We start from the raw sequence: 27,294 nt of genomic DNA, 5'->3' as shown, positions 1-27,294 counted from the left end.
TAAAGATGTGTGTCTTGTGACTATGACAGCAGCGTTAACCATTGACCCCAGATTGTTCCTTCTTATCCACAGCAGGATGTAAAGATTAATATCTGAGAGACCCTGAATGCTTTTGATCACATAGCGTAGTCTAGCTTTGTGTAACAAACGAATAAATAACTGGAGCACAGGTGCATCAGCACCCACTTAGCACGAGATGCAGTGGGTCCCCTGCTCCCTTAAATCTTAACTTTGTGTCTGTGTCTCATTTCAGTGTCGCCCTGTCAGCAACACATGAGAGGTGTTTGGAAAGTGTTATCAAAATTAAAAGGGGTTTTCTAACCTTCTATTGTTAAATTTGTTTGGGTGAAATGTAATTCATAAATTGAGATTATATAAAATTCCTAAAGACTTGACCATGTTCTCACTGTCCATGTTATATCCTGATACTGATCTGCACGCTGTTGCTTGTCACAGTTTTAGTGATTCTTAGAAGAATGTTACAGACCATGGAAATGACCAGATTTCCTTGTCAGTTACACTACTTTGTTCTAATGCTTCTCTAAAAGTACATGTAGTCAGCTGTACTTCATTGTCAACAAAAAAGGGACTTTAGAAGAGAAGCAAGGACACTGTAGTGGAGTGCAAGTGGGCTGGGCAGCTGGCTGAGAATTCCAAGAAATAACTTCATCAAGATGTCTAGAGATAGGTAAAAGTCTGATGATGAGATTCCCAGCACCAGCAGTGGTAGTTCAGATGCAGATCAGTGAGACCCAGCTGCTCCAGAGCCTGATAAACAAGAAGAAAGAAAACCTTCTGCTACTCAGCAGAAGAAAACTCCCTAGCAAAACCACTGCAAAGTTATCCACTAGCACAAAAAGAATTCAGAGGGAGATAGTTGAAATAACCCTTTACCCTCCTCCTAACTGCAGTGCTGAGAATGGAGATCGACTATACTTGGCCTATCAGGTTCTGTATATAAAGGCGGTGGGTTTTTTCTGGATATCACATTTTCATCAGATTATCCATTTAAGCCACCAAAGAATACTTTTCACACCAGAATCTATCACTGCAACATCAACAGCCAGGGAGTCATCTGTCTGGACATTCTTAAAGACAACTGGAATCCCACTTTGACTATTTCAAAGGTTTTTCTGTCTATTTGTTCCCTTTTGACAGACTGCAATCCTGCAGATCCTCTGGTAGGAAGCATAGCCACTCAGTGTTTGATGAACAGAGCAGAACATGACAGGATAGCCAGACAGTGGACCAAGAGATAAGCAACATAATTCACATAATTTCTACACAGCATGAGGGAATAGAACACATCTTCTCACTGTGCTGCAATCTTTATAGACTTTACAATATGGACTTCTGTGTATATGATATGCTGATTTTACTCTTTGCTTTTATCCTTTGGAGACTGGGAAGCTCCCCCAAAATGTAAATGCTATCAAGAGTAGAACTTTGTAGCTGTAGATTAGTTATGTTTAAAATGCCTGCTTGCAACTCTTGCTTCTTTGGGGTATCAAAATGTATCTTGTGATGTACTAAGGACACTGGTCCTGAAGAGTACCAAATATTATAGTGCATTTTAGCTTAATTCATTATATGTATGAAATTATAAAAGTAGCTGTAGATGACTAGGAATTATGTCATTTGTATTAAACCCAGATCTACTTCTGAGTATGTGGTACATGCAGTAGTGAAAAATGTTTTATCTTTTATGTTTGTCAGTTTGCAATGAGAGGATTTCCTTTTACCCTTTGTAGCTCAGAGAGCACTTGATGTATCATCTCAAGCACAATAAACATGCTCTTGAAGGCAAAGAGTGTGTGTGGGGGGGCAAGGCAAGTATATAAATTATGTTCTACCTGTTAATTAACATAACCTTGGTAAAAGTGTAAAGGTGAGACAGGATAAAACTTCTGCTATGGTTTTTGATTGATGACCAAACCATAAGTCAATTGTCAAATGTTTTTATTTCTGGAAACAGCTTCATTTAGAAAATGCTTATAAAAATAATAGGGCCTAGATTCTGGAAATAGCTTCACTTAGAAAATGCTTATAAAAATAATAGGGCCTAGATTGTAAGCTCTTTCAACAGTGACATTTATTCCTGAACATTAACTGTTATTTCTAAATGCCGAGGTTCTTTACTCTTTGTGTATAACCTGGTAGCTCCCTAGAAATTTGGGTGTCTGTATGACACCTGAGAGGCAAAGTTCAAGTTCTCCAGCTCTAAGGTAAAAGAAGCAGCATTAATTCTAAAAAGATGATTCCATACAACAGCTGTTAAAAGGAATAAAGGAAGAATCAGACTTCAATTACAGAGGTGAATGGGGCTGATCTACTTGAGAACTAAAGTGAATTAGAATACAGGGCTGGAGGCGGGACAAGATGGTGGACTGGTGAGCTGTATGTTTTAGTTAATCCTCCAGGAAAGTAGGTGGAAAGCCAGGAACTGCGTGGACTGGACACCACAGAGCAATCTGACTTTGGGCATACTTCACACAACACTCATGAAAATGTGGAACTGCTAAGATCAGCGAAATTGGTAAGTTTTTGTGGCCAGGGGACCTGCACCCCTCCCTGCCAGGCTCAGTCCCGTGGGAGGAGGGGCTGTCAGCTCTGGGAAGGAGAAGGGAGAACTGCAGTGGCAGCCCTTATCAGAAACTAATTCTACTGATCCAAACTCCAACCACAGATAGACTGAGACCAGACACCAGAGGATCCGAGAGCAGCCAGCCCAGCAGAGAGGAGACAGGCATAGAAAAACACAGCATGAAAAACTCCAAAATAAAAGTGGAGGATTTTTGGAGTTCTGGTGAACATAGAAAAGGGAAGGGCAGAGCTCAGGCCCTGAGGCTCATATGCAAATCCCAAAGAAAAGCTGATCTCTCTGCCCTGTGGACCTTTCCTTAATGGCCATAATTGCTTTGTCTCTTAGCATTTCAATAACCCATTATATCTGTGAGGAGGGCCCTTTATTTTTTTAATCCTTTTTTCTTTTTCTAAAGCAATTATGCTAAGAAGCCCAATACAGAAAGCTTCAAAGACTTGCAATTTGGGCAGGTCAAGACAAGAGCAGAACTAAGAGAGCTCTGAGACAAAAGGCAATAATCCAGTGGCTGAGAAAATTCACTAAACACCACAACTTCCGAAGAAAAGGGGGGTGTCCGCTCACAGCCATCATCCTGGTGGACAGGAAACACTCCTGCCCATCGCCAGCCCCATAGCCCAGAGCTGCTCCAGACAACCCAGTGTGACGGAAGCGCTTCAAATAACAGGCACACACCACAAAACTGGGCGTGGACATTAGCCTTCCCTGCAACCTCAGCTGATTGTCCCAGAGTTGGGAAGGTGGAGCAGTGTGAATTAACAAAGCCCCATTCAGCCATCATTTCAGCAGACTGGGAGCCTCCCTACACAGCCCAGCAGCCCAGAACCGCCCTGGGGGGATGGCACTCACCTGTGACATAGCACAGTCATCCCTCAACAGAGGACCAGGGGGTGCAGAGCCTGGAAGAGGGACCCACTTGCAAGTCTCAGGAGCCATACGCCAATACCAAGAACTTGTGGGTCAGTGGCAGAGACAAACTGTGGCAGGACTGAAGTGAAGGATTAAACTATTGCAGCAGCTTTAAAACAACAGGATCACCAGGGAGATTTGATTGTTAGAGCCACCCCCCCTCCCTGACTGCCCAGAAACACGCCCCATATACAGGGCGGGCAACACCAACTACACACGCAAGATTGGTACACCAATTGGACCCCACAAGACTCACTCTCCCACTCACCACAAAAGCTAAGCAGGGGAGAACTGGCTTGTGGAGAACAGGGGGCTCGTGGACGCCACCTGCTGGTTACTTAGAGAAAGTGTACTCCACGAAGCTGTAGATCTGATAAATTAGAGATAAGGACTTCAATTGGTCTACAAATCCTAAAAGAACCCTATCAAGTTCAGCAAATGCCACGAGGCCAAAAACAACAGAAAATTATAAAGCATATGAGAAAACCAGACGATATGGATAACCCAAGCCCAAGCACCCAAATCAAAAGACCAGAAGAGACACAGCACCTAGAGCAGCTACACAAAGAACTAAAGATGAACAATGAGACCATAGTACGGGACACAAAGGATATCAAGAAGACCCTAGAAGAGCATAAAGAAGACATTGCAAGACTAAATAAAAAAAATAGATGATCTTATGGAAATTAAAGAAACTGTTGACCAAATTAAAAAGATTCTGGACACTCATAGTACAAGACTAGAGGAAGTTGAACAACGAATCAGTGATCTGGAAGATGACAGAATGGAAAATGAAAGCATAAAAGAAACAATGGGGAAAAAAATTGAAAAAATCGAAACGGACCTCAGGGATATGATAGATAATATAAAACGTCGGAATATAAGACTCATTGGTGTCCCAGAAGGTGAAGAAAAGGGTAAAGGTCTAGGAAGAGTGTTCAAAGAAATTGTTGGGGAAAACTTCCCAAATCTTCTAAACAACATAAATACACAAATCATAAATGCTCAGCGAACTCCAAATAGAATAAATCCAAATAAACCCACTCCGAGACATATTCTGATCACACTGTCAAATACAGAAGAGAAGGAGCAAGTTCTGAAAGCAGCAAGAGAAAAGCAATTCACCACATACAAAGGAAACAGCATAAGACCAAGTAGTGACTACTCAGCAGCCACCATGGAGGCAAGAAGGCAGTGGCACGATATATTTAAAATTCTGAGTGAGAAAAATTTCCAACCAAGAATACTTTCTCCAGCAAAGCTCTCCTTCAAATTTGAGGGAGAGCTTAAAATTTTCACAGACAAACAAATGCTGAGAGAATTTGCTAACAAGAGACCTGCCCTACTGGAGATACTAAAGGGAGCCCTACAGACAGAGAAACAAAGAAAGGACAGAGAGACTTGGAGAAAGGTTCAGTACTAAAGAGATTCGGTATGGGTACAATAAAGGAAATTAATAGAGAGAGGGGAAAAATACATATGACAAACATAAACCAAAGGATAAGATGGCTGATTCAAGAAATGCCTTCATGGTTATAATGTTGAATGTAAATGCATTAAACTCCCCAATTAAAACATATAGATTCACAGAATGGATCAAAAAAATGAACCATCAATATGTTGCATAGAAGAGACTCATCTTAGACACAGGGACACAAAGAAATTGAAAGTGAAAGGATGGAAAAAATATTTCATGGAAGCTACAGCCAAAAGAAAGCAGGTGTAGCAATATTAATCTCAGATAAAATAGACTTTAAATGCAGGGATGTTTTGAGAGACAAAGAAGGCCACTACATACTAATAAAAGGGGCAATTCAACAAGAAGAAGTAACAATCATAAATGTCTATGCACCCAATCAAGGTGCCACAAAATACATGAGAGAAACACTGGCAAAACTAAAGGAAGCAATTGATGTTTCCACAATAATTGTGGGAGACTTCAGCACATCACTCTCTCCTATAGATAGATCAACCAGACAGAAGAGCAATAAGGAAATTGAAAACCTAAACAATCTGATAAATGAAATAGATTTAACAGACATATACAGAACATTACATCCCAAATCACCAGGATACACATACTTTTCTAGTGCTCACGGAACTTTCTCCAGAATAGATCATATGCTGGGACATAAAACAAGCCTCAATAAATTTAATAAGATTGAAATTATTCAAAGCACATTCTCTGACCACAATGGAATACAATTAGAAGTCAATAACCATCAGAGACTTAGAAAATTCACAAATACCTGGAGGTTAAACAACACACTCCTAAACAATCAGTGGGTTAAAGAAGAAATAGCAAGAGAAATTGCTAAATATATAGAGACGAATGAAAATGAGAACACAACATACCAAAACCTATGGGATGCAGCAAAAGCAGTGCTGAGAGGGAAATTTATAGCACTAAACGCATATATTAAAAAGGAAGAAAGAGCCAAAACCAAAGAACTAATGGAGCAACTGAAGAAGCTAGAAAATGAACAGCAAACCAATCCTAAACCAAGTAGAAGAAAAGAAATAACAAGGATTAAAGCAGAAATAAATGACATAGAGAACAAAAAAACAATAGAGAGGATAAATATCACCAAAAGTTGGTTCTTTGAGAAGATCAACAAGATTGACAAGCCCCTAGCTAGACTGACAAAATCAAAAAGAGAGAAGACCCATATAAACAAAATAATGAATGAAAAAGGTGACATAACTGCAGATCCTGAAGAAATTAAAAAAAATTATAAGAGGATACTATGAACAACTGTATGGCAACAAACTGGATAATGTAGAGGAAATGGACAATTTCTTGGAAACATATGAACAACCTAGAGAAGAAATAGAAGACCTCAATCAACCCATCACAAGCAAAGAGATCCAATCAGTCATCAAAAATCTTCCCACAAATAAATGCCCAGGGCCAGATGGCTTCACAGGGGAATTCTACCAAACTTTCCAGAAAAAACTGACACTAATCTTACTCAAACTCTTTCAAAACATTGAAGAAAATGGAACACTACCTAACTCATTTTATGAAGCTAACATCAATCTAATACCAAAACCAGGCAAAGATGCTACAAAAAAGGAAAACTACCGGCCAATCTCCCTAATGAATATAGATGCAAAAATCCTCAACAAAATACTTGCAAATCGAATCCAAAGACACATTAAAAAAAATTATACACCTTGACCAAGTGGGGTTCATTCCAGGCATGCAAGGATGGTTCAACATAAGAAAATCAATCAATGTTTTACAACACATTAAAAATTCGAAAGGGAAAAATCAAATGGTCATCTCAATAGATGTTGAAAAAGCATTTGACAAAATCAAACATCCGTTTTTGATAAAAACACTTCAAAAGGTAGGAATTGAAGGAAACTTCCTCAATATGATAAAGAGTATATATGAAAAACCCACAGCCAGCATAGTACTCAATGGTGAGAGAATGAAAGCCTTCCCTCTAAGATCAGGAACAAGACAAGGATGCGCGCTGTCACCACTGGTATTCAACATTGTGCTGGAAGTGCTAGCCAGGGCAATCTGGCAAGACAAAGAAATAAAAGGCATCCAAATTGGAAAAGAAGTAAAACTGTCATTGTTTGCAGTTGATATGATCTTATATCTAGAAAACCCTGAGAAATCGACGATACAGCTACTAGAGCTAATAAACAAATTTAGCAAAGTAGCGGGATACAAGATTAATGCACATAAGTCAGTAACGTTTCTGTATGCTAGAAATGAACAAACTGAAGAGACACTCAAGAAAAAGATACTATTTTCAATGGCAACTAAAAAAATCAAGTACCTAGGAATAAACTTAACCAAAGATGTAAAAGACCTATACAAAGAAAACTACATAACTCTACTAAAAGAAATAGAAGGGGACCTTAAAAGATGGAAAAATATTCCATGTTCATGGATAGGAAGGCTAAATGTCATTAAGATGTCAATTCTACCCAAACTCATCTACAGATTCAATGCAATCCCAATCAAAATTCCAACAACCTACTTTGCAGACTTGGAAAAGCTAGTTATCAAATTTATTTGGAAAGGGAAGATGCCTTGAATTGCTAAAGACACTCTAAAAAAGAAAAACGAAGTGGGAGGACTTATACTCCCTGACTTTGAAGCTTATTATAAAGCCACAGTTGTCAAAACAGCATGGTACTGGCACAAAGATAGACATATAGATCAATGGAATCAAATTGAGAATTCAGAGATAGACCCTCAGATCTATGGCCGACTGATCTTTGATAAGGCCCCCAAAGTCACTGAACTGAGTCATAATGGTCTTTTCAACAAATGGGGCTGGGAGAGTTGGATATCCATATCTAAAAGAATGAAAGAGGACCACTACCTTACACCCTACACAAAACTTAACTCAAAATGGATGAAAGATCTCAATATAAAAGAAAATACCATAAAACTCCTAGAAGATAATGTAGGAAAACATCTTCAAGACCTTGTATTAGGCAGCCACTTCCTAGACTTTACACCCAAAGCAAAAGCAACAAAAGAAAAAATAGATAAATGGGAACTCCTCAAGCTTAGAAGTTTCTGCACCTCAAAGGAATTTCTCAAAAAGGTAAAGAGGCAGCCAACTCAATGGGAAAAAATTTTTGGAAACCATGTATCTGACAAAAGACTGATATCTTGCATATATAAAGAAATCCTACAACTCAATGACAATAGTACAGACAGCCCAATTATAAAATGGGCAAAAGATATGAAAAGACAGTTCTCTGAAGAGGAAATGCAAATGGCCAAGAAACACATGAAAAAATGTTCAGCTTCACTAGCTATTAGAGAGATGCAAATTAAGACCACAATGAGATACCATCTAACACCGATTAGAGTGGCTGCCATTAAACAAACAGGAAACTGCAAATGCTGGAGAGGATGTGGAGAAATTGGAACGCTTATTCACTGTTGGTCGGACTATATAATGGTTCAGCCACTCTGGAAGTCAGTCTGGCAGTTCCTTAGAAAACTAGATAGAGAGTTACCATTCAATCCAGCAATTGCACTTCTCGGTATATACCCGGAAGATCGGAAAGCAGTGACACAAACAGATATCTGCACGCCAATGTTCATAGCAGCATTATTCACAATTGCCAAGAGATGGAAACAACCCAAATGTTCTTCAACAGATGAGTGGATAAATAAAATGTGTTATATACACACGATGGAATACTACACGGCAGTAAGAAGGAACGATCTCGTGAAACATATGACAACATGGATGAACCTTGAAGACATAATGCTGAGCGAAATAAGCCAGGCACAAAAAGAGAGATATTATATGCTACCACTAATGTGAACTTTGAAAAATGTAAAACAAATGGTTTATAATGTAGAATGTAGGGGAACTAGCAATAGAAAGCAATTAAGGAAGGGGGAACAATAATCCAAGAAGAACAGATAAGCTATTTAACATTCTGGGGATGCCCAGGAATGACTATGGTCTGTTAATTTCTGATGGATATAGTAGGAACAAGTTCACAGAAATGTTGCTGTATTAGGTAACTTTCTTGGGGTAAAGTAGGAACAGGTTGGAAGTAAAGCAGTTATCTTAGGTTAGTTGTCTTTTTCTTACTCCCTTGTTATGGTCTCTTTGAAATGTTCTTTTATTGTATGTTTTTTTTTTTTTTTAATTTTTTTTTCATACAGCTGATTTAAAAAAGAAAAAAGTTAAAAAAGAAAAATACAAGGAAAAAAATATGTAGTGCCCCCTTGAGGAGCCTGTGGAGAACGCAGGGGTATTGGCCTACCTCACCTCGGTGGTTGCTAACATGACCACAGACATAGGGGACTGGTTATGTCAAAGGGATGGGTTGAGCCCTTTACCATAGGTTTTACCCTTGGGAAGACGGTTGCTGTAAAGGAGAGGCTAGGCCTCCCTATAATTGTGCCTAAGAGCCTCCTCCCGAATGCCTCTTTGTTGCTCAGATGTGGCCCTCTCTCTCTAGCTAAGCCAACTTGAAAGGTGAAATCACTGCCCTCCCCCGTACATGGGATCAGACACCCAGGGGAGTGAATCTCCCTGGCAACGTGGAATATGACTCCCGGGGAGGAATGTAGACCTGGCATCGTGGGACGGAGAACATCTTCTTGACCAAAAGGGGGATGTGAAAGGAAATGAAATAAGCTTCAGTGGCAGAGAGATTCCACAAGGAGCCGAGAGGTCACTCTGGTGGGCACTCTTACGCACACTTTAGACAACCCTTTTTGGGTTCTAAAGAATTGGGGTAGCTGGTGGTGGATACCTGAAACTATCAAACTACAACCCAGAACCCATGAATCTCGAAGACAATTGTATTAAAATGTAGCTTATGAGGGGTGACAATGGGATTGGGAAAGCCATAAGGACCACACTCCACTTTGTCTAGTTTATGGATGGATGAGTAGAAAAATAGGGGAAGGGAACAAACAAACAAACAGACAAAGGTACCCAGTGTTCTTTTTTACTTCAATTGCTCTTTTCCACTTTAATTATTATTCTTGTTATTTTTGTGTGTGTGCTAATGAAGGTGTCAGGGATTGATTTGGGTGATGAATGTACAACTATGTAATGGTACTGTGAACAATCGAATGTACGATTTGTTTTGTATGACTGCATGGTATGTGAATATATCTCAATAAAATGAAGATAAAAAAAAGAATACAAGGCTAATGGTGCTTTTAACTATATTTTAAAACTTCATTTTCTATGAGAGACTAAAGAAGGATAAATATATTTCATAAAAAAATTTAAACTTTCCATAGCACACTATCTGACTTAACCTGTCTGGTCAGTTTATTTGAACAACCTAATTCAGCAATTCAGCTTTTTTTGACATGGGACCTAGAATAAGAAATAGATCTTGGTATTCCGTACAGGCTAATGTAATACCATGATGCATTCTGGAGTATTTTGGGCATAAAATGAAAAAAAAAGTATTTGCAAGTTCCCTTGAAGGACTGGGGAAAGAAAGCTTGGAATTATTAAACTTCCTCACCTGGGGAATTCCTGATATTCTCTCAAGCAGTAGGGGTTCCTAATTTACCAAAACTGTAATCAAAGAACTATGCAAACTCCAAATCTAAGACCTACTCCCCTTTTTTCCCCCCAGCATAAGAGCTACTTCTTTTTGAAAAACATAAATTCTCCCCATTTGATCTTGTAACAGGGAGATCTATAAAATGAACTCTAAAATACATCAACCCTGCCTAATAAAAGGAAATATGCTGATAAGGCAAGTCCTCAATCTTGAGGCTTGTAACTTATAAACTTATTTCTGTAATGGCATAATGCCTAAGAGTCACCCCTTGAAAATCTCTGGGTTGCTCAAATATGGCTCCTCTCTCTCTAAGCCAAACTCTGCAAATAAATTCACTACCTCTCCCTCTATATGGGATATGACTTCCAATGGTAAATTTCCCTGACACCAATGGGACATGACTTCCAGGGGTGCCTCCCTGACACTGTGGGATTAGCAATGGATTTGTGATCAAAAGTGGGAAAAGTAATAAAATAAAATTTCAATGGCTAAGAGATTTCAAATAGAATTGGGAGGTCATTCTGGGGGTTACTCTTATGCAGAACTCAGCCTGATATTGCCAATACTATTCCTGAAAGCACTAAGGAACACCCTGTATTCTATCTAGAAATCTATATAAAGTTATTTCCCCAATGTAACATAGTTATAAATCACCTAATCATAATCCTTCTACTCCTTTTATTTAAACTTACAATTTTCAATTTATTTATTACATTTATTTTACAGAGACTTAAAGCCTCTGGATTGTTTCTAAGCAGTTAAGCCCTGAAACCCAGAGATACCAGTTTCTCCAGGAGCAACACCCAGTTTCATTCATCTATCCCATAAAGCTAATGCCCCTTTCCAGCATGAAGTTGGAAAGGTCGTCACTCAGTTATCCCTCAAGATTGAGGAATGAACAAAAACAAAAGAGAGTAATTGTTACAGTTACAATTGTTACAGTTACCAAGAAATTAGGAATTAGTAAATGATGATTACTGAATCATTAAATAGGTGTTTTTTCTTTCTATTGGAGAATAGCCAAAAGTTAATACCTGAAATTACTGAAACTCAACTAGTTTCAGCCTTGTGTATATTTACTAAGGTAATTGTTATTCTAGCCTAGTCTTAGCCCTGTTTATACTTGCAATTGTGATGGTAATATCTCCATCTCCCCTTGTCTCAAACCATAAAACCCCTAAACTCCTTAGATTCTCTTTTAATACTGTAAAACTATCAGAGTTACTGCAGTTTGGGGAGACAGATTCTTAGGTTAAGAGACCATCTGATCTCCTGCTTTGTGCTTAGAAGTAAACTCTTTCTCTCTTTGAAACCCCAGTATCATAGATTGGCTGTTATGCACATCGGGCAGAAAACCCTGCATTTGTTCAGTATCGTAGATGTCTTTTCCTTACTTTCTAGTATATTGTAGAATAGCCAAAATTAAATACCTGAAATTACTGAAACCCACTGAATTGCAAACTGTAAAAACCTCAGGACTGGCCCTGTCTTGGACCCCTTATAGTCTTATAATCACAAAGGCAACCTCCTAATGTTAATGAAGGAAATTGAGTCAGCTCAGAACTAACCATGGACTTGTTCTTGTAATGGTTAGCTTATTTCTAGCCTAGGTCCACTCCTTTACCTTTGTAAATTGTAGCTGCTTATACTCGTTATTGTAATGGTAACAACTCTATCTCCCCTTGTTTGAATTCATAAAAACCTTAAACTCCTTATATTCAAGGAGACAGATTTTTTAAGGCTGAGGGGCCATCTGATCTTCTGTTTTGTGCTTAGCAATAAACTCTTTCTTTGAAACTCCAGTGTCATAGATTAGCTGTTAAGTCAACTGGGCAGAACTCTACTTTTGTTTGGCGTCAATCCTATTATAGATTTTTTTCTAACATCCTCTTATTTAGTGAGATTCTCTGTGGTTCCCCATGTTGTTTGTTGCAAGAAGTAATAAACTCAGTTTGTTTAACTACAGATGTATTCCTGGTCTTAAGGGCTTTGACAGGACCTAATCAACCAATTACAACAAATGAATTTAATTTTGATCCCAATAGGAACAAAAGAACAGTAAAAAAAAAGACAATAGGAGAAATTTGAGCGACTGGATATTTGATATTTAAACAATTACTATTTCAAGGTGGGTTAATGGTATTGTAATTTTTTTCAGAGAATATTTTTTATTGCTATCTGCTAAAATATAGATGAAATGAAATGATTAATTTGCTTCAAATTAATCCTTGCGGAAGAAAGAAGTGGTTAGAAGACTGGATGAATCAAGACTGTCAAAATGTCAGTAACTGTTAAAGCTCAGTGATGGTCAAAACAGAGTTCTATACACTACTCTATTTTTGCATATGTTTGAAATTTTCAGAAGTTTTTTTTTCTCTTAATATTCTTCTAGTAGACAGCAATATTGTAAAACCAAAGAAAAGGCCATAGAGTGGCACCCAAAAGAGTTGGGCATTACCGTTTAGAGAGCCAGGGCTTTCTCTTCTGTTGCCTACCACACCTGAAATATGGCTGTCAAATATTAGGCGTTCCTAAGTGTCTTAGGTAGAAAAATATCTGAATTAATGAAACTGGATGTAGAACCCAGATCTGCCTGAAGCTATAATTTACAGACGCCTCGGGCATTCGACGTGTTCCCTGGCTTCCTCTTTACCCCTTTCAATCCCAGTCTGCCTCCGAACAGAACCAAGATGGTAGGTCAGGACAGTGAAACGGGTCAGCTCCCTCCTACAGCCTTTGCAGGAACCGGTCCGCGCAGGCGCATACCTGCTTCCCTCCCCGACCTTGGTGGATCGCGCCTGCGCAGTAGAGAGAAGCGCTAGGCTCCTGCTCGGCTTCGGGCTGGCTGCAGTCTCCTGAGTCTGACGGCGGCTGAAACTCTCGGCTCGTTCAAGATGAGGCTTTTGCTACTTCTGGTGGCAGCGTCGGCCGTGGTCCAGAGCGAGGCCTCGGCTAACCTGGGCGGTGTGCCTAGTAAGAGATTAAAGATGCAGTATGCCACGGGACCGCTGCTCAAGTTCCAGATTTGGTGAGTATGTGCGCTGGCCCTGGGCGTCCAGCCGCTCGCCTTGCCTCTGCTCGGTGCCGCTCGCTACTCGAAGCCCCGGCTTTGCGGCCTAGCCCGCTGCGCCTCCCCTGGCTTGAAGGAACAGCCTTCCGCAGCCTACCCTCTCCGAACCCTTACCCGAGATGGTCTGTCCAACCTCCCTTCCTTCTCATACAACTCATTTTGTTTGGCTCTTTTAATGGCGAGAATGGGGGAAGCAGGGACTGAGTAGGTTAAACACAGAAAGGCGAGGACGGGGGGCCACTTGTCACTACCGCGGACGGGTCGGTGGCGTCACGCCATGGCCACCCCGGCTGTCTGCGGAGGTAGGAATGAGTCGGCGCAGCATCGGCGGAGGAGGTCCCAGCGTTTCCCGTTGGATTCACTCTTACTCTCCCTTTTCCCGGGCCTCTGCCGGGCGGCCTCGTAGCTCGGCTGGGTGAGGCAATTCGGGGGTTGGAGGAGACGCGAGAGTGACAGGCACCTTTTTCTCGACTGCAGGGACGACTGTTGAGTCAGGGAATGGGGCTTCTGACGGCCAGATGCCGCGGGGAGGAGAGGAGAGAGCGGGTCTAGGGGTACTAGTTCTCAGTTTGCGATTTCCAAGTGTCAGAAAAGGAGAGCGGTGCCCTCCTAAACTTTGACCATTCGCTTCCGAACAACTGGGTATTCTGCCACACTTCCCGCGTACCCGCCTTCCAAGGCTTGCCTGCTCTAGCATGTCTTTTCTACCTTTCAAATCTCTTGTGCATTCAGAGGGAGAAAGAAACTCGGTAGTTTTCGACATTGTTCTGTTAGTGATTTTATTGTTACCTAGTTAAGTACTAGAAGCAGGGCATTAGTGCTTGTAATAAGGTAAGTGGAGTTAGGGTTTGAAAAGCTCAAAAGATTAAAAAATAAATAAAATTGTGAAATTGAAAAAATGAGAATCCCATACTCCAAAATATGACATTTTCTCAGGATAGGATGGTTAGATTAGTAAGTCCTGATGCTTTGGAATATTGATGTTGGACATAATTATGTTAAAATGTTTTAAAATTTAATGTGTTTTTTTTAAATTCAGTTTTATTGAAATATATTCACATACCATACAATCATCCATGGTATACAATCAGCTGTTCACAGTACTATCGTATAGTTATGCATTCATCACCACAATCTATTTCTGAACATTTTCCTTACATCAGAGAGAATCAGAATAAGAATAAAAAATAAAAGTAAAAAAAGAATACCCAAACCATCCCTCCCATCCCACCCTATTTGTCATTTAGTTTTTATCCCCATTTTCCTACTCATCCATCCATACACTAGATAAAGGGAGTGCGATTCACAAGGTTTTCACAATCACACTGTCACTCCTTGTAATCTACATTATTATATTATCGTCTTCAGGAGTCCAGACTACTGGGTTGGAGTTTGGTAGTTTCAGGTATTTACTTCTAGCTATTCCAATACATTAAAACCTAAGAGGTGTTATCTATATAGTGCATAAGAATGTCTACTAGAGTGACCTCTCGACTCCATTAGAAATCTCTCAGCCACTGAAACTATTTCGTCTCATTTTGCATCCCCCTTTTGGTCAAGAAGATATTCTTAATCCCATGATGCTGGGTGCAGATTCATCCCCAGGAGTCATATCCTGCGTTGCCAGGGAGATTTACACTCCTGGGAGTCCGGTCCCACGTAGGGGGGAGGGCAGTGATTTCACCTGCCGAGGTGGTTCAGTTAGAGAAAGAGAGGGCCACATCTGAGCAACAAAGAGGTACTTAGGGGGAGACTCTTAGGCACAATTATATGCAAGTTTAGCCTCTCCTTTGCAGTAACAAGCTTCATAAGGGCAAGTCTCAGGATCGAGGGCTCAGCACATCAAACCGCCAGTCCCAATGTTTGTGACAACACCACCAGTCCAGGTGAGGAAGTCCAACACTTCTGCACCTTCCTCCAGCTCATTGGGGTAGGAGGGGGTGGGAGGCTGTAAATATATTTTTTATTCTTTGCCCAAATTACTTTGGGAAGTGTCACTATTTCACTCTAACCGATACTAACCTACCATATCTCACTTCCTATTCAAAGTTCCATGTAATTATGGTGTTTGAACGAACCGACTGTAGAGTTACACTGTTTAGAAAATATTGATCCTGCACCAAATAGACATCTCTTCCCTTGGTCTCACATGGAAGTTGAAGTTTTAAAACACAGTCAGTTTCAATTTTTACCCTTTGGCCCAGTTTGCCCTAGTCAATGTATTTTAAAAAGCAGTTTCTAATAACTTCTCAAATAAAGTATAAATTTTAAGTTTCTACCTTTCCAACTAGCTTTCTCCTTTATCTTTAAAGTTAAAAAAAAAATCAGTTTAAGGTGATCTTTAAGCTGGAGAGTCAGAAAATAAGATGATAAAATTTTATTTATGAAGTGAAGTGTAAAAAGCTTACAGTTTCTTCCTGATTAAAAAAAACAAATCTTGCACTGTTTACTATGTACCTGGCAAATATCTTATATAATACCACAAATGGGAATCATGACTTGACCATCCTGCCTTTTTACCCATGATTTTTTTATTAGAAAGTGGACTTTTTGCCAACCTATTGAAGATTGTTAAGGATTAAGTGAGATGCTTTTAAGACTGCAGTTTCCAAGTTATGTGATTTTTCTGTTTCCTACCTTCTTATTTCTTGGTTTCACTTTTGTTTTTCCAAATTACTCTTCTTTTACAATTACTTGTAGTGTCACAATAATTTAACAGGCGTACCTTCCACTGAGGTACACGAAGTATATTCATCACAAGGTTTTCATTTTAAAAATGTGTAAAGAAATGTACAGAAGGGCATTCAGTGCCTCAAATTAAACTTTTTTTTTTTTTTAAAGTCATAAGTACTTAGTTGAAGCTTGGATGCTTAGTTTTTGTTTCTGTGTTTTTGCTTTTAAGTATAGATTTGTCCCAAAAGTCTAAGTTTTCTTTTGCAATCACCCTGAGCATATTACATAACAAAAGTTCCTCAGGTTTTGTGTTTTTCTTTATCTGTAGATGGGAAATAACTGTTATTATGCTCTACCAAATACAGGTAAATTTAGTTATCATTAGTTGCTTTTTTTCTCCCAGGGATTATCTGTATGTAATAAATTGAATATTAGGATTTTGATTTTGGTAGAATCTCTAGATTATTTGGGAAAAGGAAGAAGTTGAGGCAGTTGAAGATAAATATGTGAAAATTGTGATATAAGTGCTGTAAAATCCAATTTATCATTAATTGCCATTGTTAACCATCAAAAGAGAAGTATTTTTTACCTTCCTTTTAGTTGCTTTTGTCTCTTATTTATATTTAGCATAAGTACTTTTTCTTTAAATAACTATAGGACATGTCACCTGGTAATTGTGCTACTTCTGCTGTTGCTAATAGGACGAAATAGTAACACAAGCACAAATGGAATTAAAGGGAGAGAGAACAGCCTGTAGAAGAGCATGCAGAATACCTTAAAACAAACTTTCCTATTCTACATTATGTATCTTTTTCAATAAATATTCATTCAGTACCTGCTATCTGTTGGGGGTTAAAGATATGGTGAATAAGGCGATATGGCACCTCATGAAGCCTATAAAACCAGCATAGTATTACTCTATTTTGACTTACTATGTCAGTTGACTAAGCAATAGATTAGATAATTTTGATGACATTGATTACATATTTGGGAAAAAGATGTTCTTGCTTATTTGGGCTTTTAAACATTGAACAAAAATTGAAGTGCAAATGTATTATGTGAATTTGGGATTATTGAGGAGAGGATGTTTGGATGAAGAGGATGTAGGGAGAGGTGAGCAATTTGGCTTATTTACCAGAGACTTTGACAACTTCTGTTTGGCATGATGTTTGTATGCGTTCCTCATGTATCTGTAGTCAAGTCTGCAGTATTTAACCAGTTTTTGCTTTATGAAAGGTTACTAGCTGCAACCCTTTATGGTTAATACTTGTCTGAACAATTGACAGTTAATTTACTGAGAATATTTGATTAGTTTAAATGAAGTTAAAATTTTAAGGCATGAGCAGAATATAGCAGCATTTTCAATTTGTGTTAATTTAAGGATCAACTGTTAAAATTTTAGGATAATTCCTAAATGGAGTTTTAAGAGGTAAGTGATTTAAAAAAAACAGATCTTTATTTAAATTTATACCAGCTAAACCTTTGCTTCCATAGTGTGGAGGCAAGAAAATTAGACCTGAGACCTTTGCTGATACTGATTAAAATTAGTAAAATACTGAAATGAAGAAAACTGAGAAATATTGAATTAATTATAGAGATCATGTTAGTTTCTATCAATGTAATATTTACATATTCAAGAAATATTTGAGCACTTACTATGGGCAAGCACTTCGCTTGGTGTTGGGAATTCATTTCATTACTCTCATGGACTTTATAGGTGGGGGGCATGGGGAGACAGCTATTTATCTATTGGTCATATGCATGTAAAATTACAATTGTGTTACATGCTGTGAAGGAAGTTTGATATGGTGGTATAAAAGGATCCTAGTCAGGGAACAGGGAAGGTCTTGAGGAAATGAACTTTGAACTGAGATTTGAATTGGCTTTCTAACGGGAGAGAACATAGTTTACTAGAAGAGACTGAAGCTGCTGTTCTCAGACCAAAGAGAAGGTGGCACAAGATCCTGCAAGGTCTGGTAGGTCATGTTAAGGATTTTGGTCTTTCTAGCAGTAAAAACCCTTGATTGTTTAATGTGGGATGAGGTGGGGGTGGGGAACTGTGATTTGATTTGCATTTTATAAAGATCAGCTAGTTGCATAGTGGAGAAGACATCACAGAGGACAAAGAATAGATTTGGGGGAAACCATTTAGGGAACTCTTGGATTTGTCCAGGCAAGAGATGATGGAGCTTAATAGCTGTAGTGGTAGAAGTAGAGAGAAAGGGAGAGGTTTGAGAGATCTTTAGGAGATAAAGTTAGCAGATATTATAAATAATCTAAATAGTATTTGTAATAAGATGGATTTCCCTATACTTATCTTCTCATGTCAGTAAATGCAGGTCTGTATCAACATGCATAGTATTCCATAATATAGGTATGCCTTTATTTATTTAACTAGTTCCTTTTTGGTTAACATTTAGGTTGGTCCTAATTTTTCACAAAATTACAGTGCTGAGATGAATACCCTCAAATTTCTTTGTGCACTTGTCCAGTTGTTTCCATAAAATAAATCCACAGAAGTAAAATATGTCACATTTAAAATTTTGAAGTTGTTGAATTAGTTAATACTCCTCGAATAGATTGGATTTGTAAAAGTTTCTAGTTTTACTGCACTGTAATCAGAGAATGTGATATTTTCTGTTTGTTTCTTTTCTTTGTGACCTAACATATAAATGGTCAATTTTTGTAAATGTTCATTGGCTTTCAGAAAGAAGGTATTTTCTATAGGAAAAAAAAATCTAATTTCAGAAATCCATCTTATTAAAAATACTATGTAGATTATCTGTAATTTTTGTTTATCATTAGTCTATCTTTGATTCAGTTTTCCACAACAATAATTTTCTTCTTTAAGATCTCAAAGTATGTCTTAATTCTTGTGGGTTTTGTTTCTTGCAGTCTTCCCTTATCTTTTCTATCATCTTTTTCTTCTGCCACTTGCACACCATTTTTGGATATAGGCTGTTATATTGAATCTTTTGATTACCGTTACTGCTGTTTCTTTCCTTTCTTTTTGTGATATTTTTTCCAGTGTCTCAATTTCTTTTTTTTTTCCCTCCTTACAGTTCCTCAAACAAGACAAAAAGCTTTAGGTATTATCAACTGATGAACTGTATCATTTCCATTAGAATGTTGAGAACTCTAAGAAGGCATAGAGATTTTTGTCTAATTTGCACTCACTGAGGTATCCCTAGATCCTAGAGCAGCACCTGTCATCGGTTAATATTTATTGCAAAAAATGAGTGCATGCCTTGTGATAGTCTGTGGTTGACCCTGTGGTAGCCTATTCCTCTTTCCCCCTCCCTTTTACGTTTCTAATTGGAGTGTAGATTGATAGCTCCCGGTACAGCTCCTTTCTGATAGTTTTTTGCTTGGCTGTCTTCTGCTTCAGCTTGTTTGTTGTTATGCATAAGATGTAAGACATGTAAAACTTAAATTTGAACACACTCTGCTATAAGTAGTCTTCTTGGCTTGGCCTCTGTGCTCTTCTGGTGGAGGTAAACTTCCAGAATCCATTGTGCTGCTGCCAGTCTTCTTCCTGCTGGCCTGATTCCCCACCCACCCTAACCTACTATTTGACCCTGTTGTTGTTTTTCTTTTCTTTTTTCTTGAGCAACCTCTGCCCCAATGTAGAATGTTGGGGATGGAAGCATTTATAGTACTTTACACCCTTCCTTGAATGTGAAGAAAACTGCCCAATTCTCCCTTTGAGATACGCTTTATATCTATTAGCTTTCAGATGGGAATTTTCCTGAAGCAGAGTTTAGATAGTTTTTCTTAATTCTGCCCTTCCTGTCTGCAATATAATGAATATCATTTTCTCCTACATTGTGTTATCAGACTGTTGGTAGTGTCAGTATTTGGTGTGTCATATTTTGTCAGTTTCTGTGATTTCAGAATTTGAGTGAGAATTTGAGAGAGGCTATGAACTAAAGAGTATTAAAGATTTTCAGCAGTTTAATGTTTAATAAAAAGGTCATTATGGATGGCAGAAAAAAAGTGAGAAATATTTGATGGTATCAGATTCCTATAGCAGTTGGTGTAAGAATGGAAGTGGAACCCAACTGTTTTAATTACGATTGTTCTCTAGTCTGACATTGCAGTTTTGCTTGAAGATGGCTTAACTCGTATTGTTATGGTTTGGCATTGTGAAGCCTAACATTGGCACCACAAGCACAACAATGTTTTCCTTAGGAATCAGTTACTCTTTTTTTTTTCATTTTGACCAGTGGTTTTTTTGGGAAGTAGTTGTGTCACTGACCAGAGCTACTTATGGTTGACTTGATTTGGTTACCTCAACACTATCAATCCTAGACGTCACCCTGTATTTGGTTTATTTTCCAGTTTGCATCTGGTAGGTAAGTCAAGTCTTAATATTAGACCAATTTTGTAGACTGGTCCATGCTTTATTTTTCCCATTTTACTTGTAGAGAAAAAGAAAGGATGAAGATTATTTTTTTAAAAGAATAGAATGCAGGTGACAAAAGTTGTATGATAAAAAGACCAGTGAAATTACAATTCACTCTATCCTTGCCCTTTTACTTTGACACCTGTGTTTATAATTTGTACTACACTACTACGTGGGCTTGCTTACATGTTACCTTGTAATTGTTCCCCAGAGTTTGCTATATATTTGTCTTTGAAACTAGATGGTAAACTTGTTTAGGAAAGGAGAAAGTGAAATGTCTAAGTATTGTTAACCTACTTATAATAATGTTGTTAATAACCTACCCACATATTGTGTAACTTTCACGTGCCTTAGCTCATGAGTACCATGGGAGTTGATATCACAGTTATTATCCTCTTCATTATACAAGGGTGATAGTATGACAAAGGGAGGTAATTGACTTGATATTGTGGTTGGTCAGTGAGCCAACTGATGTCCTGACTATTTAATGGTTTTGCCACAGGTGTACTCTTGCATCATGGGCCACAATTTTCTTTTAATGCTGGTCATTCTTTCTAACCTGAAGATCTTTTCTCTTACTGAGGAGAATTGGACTTTTCAAGTGTCATCTATAATGTGGATTCCAATATTAGCTCTGCCACCTGCTAATTATACGGCCATAAACAAGTTAACCTCTCAAGTCTCAGTTTTCTCATCTACAGAGTGGAGATGATAAAATTTCACAGGTTTGTCTTGAGAAGTAAATAAGAATATATATAGATCTAGTACAAAGGTGTTAGATAAATTTTAATCTTTTTTCTTAATGAATAAGTCAGAAGAAAAATAAGAATTAAAAATGGTAGGTCTCTTTAAGTCTTTTGTCTCTGAAGTAGATTTTTTAAAAAAGATACTTTTCCTTTCTCATTAGGATTTTTTTTTTTTTTTTACTAGACAGAATCCTCTGCACCTTCCTGCCAGACTGTCTCCCTCCCTACCCCTGCCCTCCCCCACCCCCAACAACCAGAAAACTCTGGCTTATCTATTTTTCAAGACCAATGTTAAAGTCTGGGTAGCATTCACTCTCATTCTTTCTCTTCCTTGAGTTGCAATGTCAAGAAGAGCGAAGTTTCAAAAATTTTTGAAAGCAGAATTAGACATAATGGACATACGAGTTTAAATTTTATATCACTGTTACAGCATGCTTCTGTCTTACATTAGGAAATCATTCATGGAATGCATTGCCCATTTTAATAAACTTAAGGTAGTTTTCTGAAGAAAAATATAAGGAGTGGATATAGTACAAGAAGTTTTCATAGATTTTTTGCTTTGTTTTCTTTGTGGAATGTTAATTGATGTAAATGGCAGTTTCACAAAAGCTAATGAAAGAGGAAGGTACTTGTAAAATCTGATGCTGCAAAGATAAGATTCCTAGGGTCATTCTCTGCACTTTAAGTGTGTAGAAGATAAGAAAATTTTAAGAGAACAAGACTCAGGTGATTGACAGATTCATTGTAATTAATGTGTTGATGCGTTTGTCTCATTAGGTTCCCTGAGATCCTCTATACTTGGTGTGTTGACAACTTGATTGAGTCATAGGTTTTCTAGAGAGAGGATCTTGGCAGGATGGCTTTTCCACTTTTGAATATTTTGGCAGTAGTTGAAAGTACAAACGGTATTTTGCTGGTTTTGTTGCAAGATGCAAAAGGAGAATGGTAATGAGATCAACCTGGTCAGAGGAGAAAACACATGCAGTTATCCATTTAACTACCAATGGGTATTTCAGGTTCACCAGAAAAAAAAAGGGGGGGGGGTCCTTGAAGGTTTTGGGATCAAGAGAAAGAGTTGTTGAATAATTTTGAGTAGTAGCACAATAGTGCCAGGAAAAGATAATGTTGGTTTACAGGAGCCATTGAAATAAGGAAAGATGTAATATGAGAATGCTAAAAAGTACAAAGAAAATATGCATCATGGCCTTGGGAGGGGCTGAAATAGGGAACTGGAAAGCCTGAAAAATGTCAGTCTTTCTCTGATTCAGTAAAATATACTTTATTGTTCTCTCTTCCTTTAAAGATTAGCTCCTCTTCTTAGTCCCTTTGAATGATTATGCTCCTTCCCCCAGTTCTGGTGTTAAATGTTTTCCCTGAGTGAAGAGAATAAGTCACTTAAAATCCCACTTCATTCCTAGAGAAGGATCTGTGGGCCTTCTTGTGACTACTTCTTATTTCTGGATATCAGCTATGGCAAGGGGTTGTGTCTCATTGTGTAAATATAGCTGCCAGAATCCAATCCTATGTGTGAGTAAGAGGGCAATTGGTGGAAAGTTCATTGTGAATAAAAGGGGACAGTGAGGTTGAAATGGTGAGAATAGAAGAAATCACAAACATTTATTTCATAATAGTAAATATCTGAGATTTTGCCCATGTTACCTTTTTTTTAATCATCATTTTATTGAGATATATTCACATACCACGCAGTCATACAAAACAAATTGTACTTTCGATTGTTTACAGTACCATTACATAGTTGTACATTCATCACCTAAATCAATCCCTGACACCTTCATTAGCACACACACAAAAATAACAAGAATAATAATTAGAGGGAAAAGAGCAATTGAAGTAAAAAAGAACACTGGGTACCTTTGTTTGTTTCCTTCCCCTACTTTTCTACACATCCATCCATAAACTAGACAAAGTAGAGTTTGGTCCTTATGGCTTTCCCAATCCCTTTGTCACCCCTCATAAGCTACATTTTTATACAACTGTCTTCGAGATTCATGGGTTCTGGGTTGTAGTTTGATAGTTTCAGGTATCCACCACCAGCTACCCCAATTCTTTAGAACCTAAAAAGGGTTGTCTAAAATGTGCGTAAGAGTGCCCACCAGAGTGATCTCTCGGCTCGTTTTGGAATCTCTCTGCCACTGAAGCTTATTTCATTTTCTTTCACATCCCCCTTTTGGTCAAGAAGATGTTCTCCGTCCCACGATGCTGGGTGTACATTCCTCCCCAGGAGTCATATTCCACGTTGCCAGGGAGATTCACTCCCCTGGGTGTCTGATCCCACGTAGGGGGGAGGGCAGTGATTTCACCGTTCAAGTTGGCTTAGCCAGAGAGAGAGGGCCACATCTGAGCAACAAAGAGGCATTCAGGAGGAGACTCTTAGGCACAAATATAGGGAGGCCTAGCCTCTCCTTTGCAGCAACTGTCTTCCCAAGGGTAAAACTTATGGTAGAGGGCTCAACGCATCAAACCACCAGTCCCCTATGTCTGTGGTCATGTTAGCAACCATGGAGGTGGGGTAGGTGAATACCCCTGCATTCTCCACAGGCTCCTCAAGGGGGCACTACAACTTTTTTTTTTTTTTTAAACTTTCCCTTCTTTTTTAAATCAACTGTATGAAAAAAAAAGTTAAAAAGAAAACAAACATACAATAAAAGAACATTTCAAAGAGACCATAACAAGGGAGTAAGAAAAAGACAACTAACCTAAGATAACTGCTTAACTTCCAACATGTTCCTACTTTACCCCAAGAAAGTTACATAATATAGCAACATTTCTGTGAACTTGTTCCTACTATATCCATCAGAAATTAACAGACCATAGTCATTTCTGGGCATCCCCAGAACGTTAAATAGCTTATCTGTTCTTCTTGGATTATTGTTCCCCCTTCCTTAATTGCTCTCTACTGCTAGTTCCCCTACATTCTACATTATAAACCATTTGTTTTACATTTTTCAAAGTTCACATTAGTGGTAGCATATAATATCTCTCTTTTTGTGCCTGGCTTATTTTGCTCAGCATTATGTCTTCAAGGTTCATCCATGTTGTCATATGTTTCACCAGATCGTTCCTTCTTACTGCCGCGTAGTATTCCATCGTGTGTATATACCACATTTTATTTATCCACTCATCTGTTGAAGGACATTTGGGTTGTTTCCATCTCTTGGCAATTGTGAATAATGCTGCTATGAACATTGGTGTGCAGATATCTGTTCGTGTCACTGCTTTCCGATCTTCCGGGTATATACCGAGAAGTGCAATCGCTGGATCGAATGGTAGCTCTATATCTAGTTTTCTAAGGAACTGCCAGACTGACTTCCAGAGTGGCTGAACCATTATACAGTCCCACCAACAATGAATAAGAGTTCCAATTTCTCCACATCCCCTCCAGCATTTGTAGTTTCCTGTTTGTTTAATGGCAGCCATTCTAACCGGTGTTAGATGGTATCTCATTGTGGTCTTAATTTGCATCTCTCTAATAGCTAGTGAAGCTGAACATTTTTTCATGTGTTTCTTGGCCATTTGTATTTCCTCTTCAGAGAACTGTCTTTTCATATCTTTTGCCCATTTTATAATTGGGCTGTCTGTACTATTGTCATTGAGTTGTAGGATTTCTTTGTATATGCAAGATATCAGTCTTTTGTCAGATACATGGTTTCCAAAAATTTTTTCCCATTGAGTTGGCTGCCTCTTTACCTTTTTGAGAAATTCCTTTGAGGTGCAGAAACTTCTAAGCTTGAGGAGTTCCCATTTATCTATTTTCTCTTTTGTTGCTTGTGCTTTGGGTGTAAAGTCTAGGAAGTGGCCGCCTAATACAAGGTCTTGAAGATGTTTTCCTACATTATCTTCTAGGAATTTTATGGTACTTTCTTTTATATTGAGATCTTTGGTCCATTTTGAGTTAATTTTTGTGTAGGGGGTGAGGTAGGGGTCCTCTTTCATTCTTTTGGATATGGATATCCAACTCTCCCAGCCCCATTTGTTGAAAAGACCATTATGGCTCAGTTCAGTGACTTTGGGGACCTTATCAAAGATGAGTCGGCCATAGATCTGAGGGTCTATCTCTGAATTCTCAATTCGATTCCATTGATCTATATGTCTATCTTTGTGCCAGTACCATGCTGTTTTGGCAACTGTGGCTTTATAATAAGCTTCAAAGTCAGGGAGTGTAAGTCCTCCCACTTCGTTTTTCTTTTTTAGAGTGTCTTTGGCAATTCAAGGCGTCTTCCCTTTCCAAATAAATTTGATAACTAGCTTTTCCAAGTCTGCAAAGTAGGTTGTTGGAGTTTTGATTGGGATTGCATTGAATCTGTAGATGAGTTTGGGTAGAATTGACATCTTAATGACATTTAGCCTTCCTATCCATGAACATGGAATATTTTTCCATCTTTTAAGGTCCCCTTCTATTTCTTTTAGTAGAGTTATGTAGTTTTCTTTGTATAGGTCTTTTACATCTTTGGTTAAGTTTATTCCTAGGTACTTGATTTTTTTAGTTGCTATTGAAAATGGTATCTTTTTCTTGAGTGTCTCTTCAGTTTGTTCATTTCTAGCATATAGAAACATTACTGACTTATGTGCATTAATCGTGTGTCCCGCTACTTTGCTAAATTTGTTTATTAGCTCTAGTAGGTGTATCGTCGATTTCTCAGGGTTTTCTAGATATAAGATCATATCATCTGCAAACAATGACAGTTTTACTTCTTCTTTTCCAATTTGGATGCCTTTTATTTCTTTGTGTTGCCGGATTGCCCTGGCTAGCACTTCCAGCACAATGTTGAATAACAGTGGTGACAGCGGGCATCCTTGTCTTGTTCCTGATCTTAGAGGGAAGGCTTTCAGTCTCTCACCATTGAGTACTATGCTGGCTGTGAGTTTTTCATATATGCTCTTTATCATGTTGAGGAAGTTTCCTTCAATTCCTACCTTTTGAAGTGTTTTTATCAAAAAGGGATGTTGGATTTTGTCAAATGCTTTTTCAGCATCTATTGAGATGATCAATTGATTTTTCCCTTTCGAGTTTTTAATGTGTTGTAATACGTTGATTGTTTTTCTTATGTTGAACCATCCTTGCATGCCTGGAATGAACCCCACTTGGTCATGGTGTATGATTTTTTTAATGTGTCTTTGGATTCGATTTGCAAGTATTTTGTTGAGGATTTTTGCATCTATATTCATTAGGGAGATTGGCCGGTAGTTTTCCTTTTTTGTAGCATCTTTGCCTGGTTTTGGTATTAGATTGATGTTAGCTTCATAAAATGAGTTAGGTAGTGTTCCATTTTTTTCAATGTTTTGAAAGAGTTTGAGTAAGATTGGTGTCAGTTCTTTCTGGAAAGTTTGGTAGAATTCCCCTGTGAAGCCATCTGGCCCCGGGCATTTATTTGTGGGAAGATTTTTGATGACTGATTGGATCTCTTTGCTTGTGATGGGTTGGTTGAGGTCTTCTGTTTCTTCTCTGGTCAGTCTAGGTTGTTCATATGTTTCCAGGAAATTGTCCATTTCTTCTACATTATCCAGTTTGTTGCCATACAGTTGTTCATAATATCCTCTTATAATTTTTTTAATTTCTTCAGGATCTGCAGTTATGTCACCTTTTTCATTCATTATTTTGTTTATATGGGTCTTCTCTCTTTTTGATTTTGTCAGTCTAGCTAGGGGCTTGTCAATCTTGTTGATCTTCTCAAAGAACCAACTTTTGGTGATATTTATCCTCTCTATTCTTTTTTTGTTCTCTATGTCATTTATTTCTGCTTTAATCCTTGTTATTTCTTTTCTTCTACTTGGTTTAGGATTGGTTTGCTGTTCATTTTCTAGCTTCTTCAGTTGATCCATTAGTTCTTTGATTTTG

General features: G+C 38.3%; 1 protein-coding gene and 1 pseudogene across 1 annotated transcript in view; both read left to right on the top strand.

Moving 5' to 3' along the window:
- Nucleotides 1–674: 674 nt before the first annotated feature.
- On the top strand, nt 675–1,268 carry LOC119527443 (annotated as a pseudogene).
- A 12,086-nt stretch (nt 1,269–13,354) lies between these two features.
- Nucleotides 13,355–27,294, top strand: part of SELENOT (selenoprotein T) — a 31,735-nt gene continuing 17,795 nt past the window's right edge. Inside the window, exon 1 of the mRNA XM_037842744.1 lies at nt 13,355–13,571. Coding sequence (XP_037698672.1) covers nt 13,438–13,571 — 134 coding nt within the window. The 5' untranslated portion in view covers nt 13,355–13,437. The remainder of the gene's footprint in view (nt 13,572–27,294) is intronic.

The sequence above is a fragment of the Choloepus didactylus genome, chromosome 1, assembly GCF_015220235.1.
Source record: "Choloepus didactylus isolate mChoDid1 chromosome 1, mChoDid1.pri, whole genome shotgun sequence".
Classification (NCBI taxonomy): domain Eukaryota; kingdom Metazoa; phylum Chordata; class Mammalia; order Pilosa; family Megalonychidae; genus Choloepus; species Choloepus didactylus.
The sequence above is the reverse complement of the archived record's forward strand: the minus strand, read 5'-3'. Positions and strand labels throughout refer to the sequence as shown.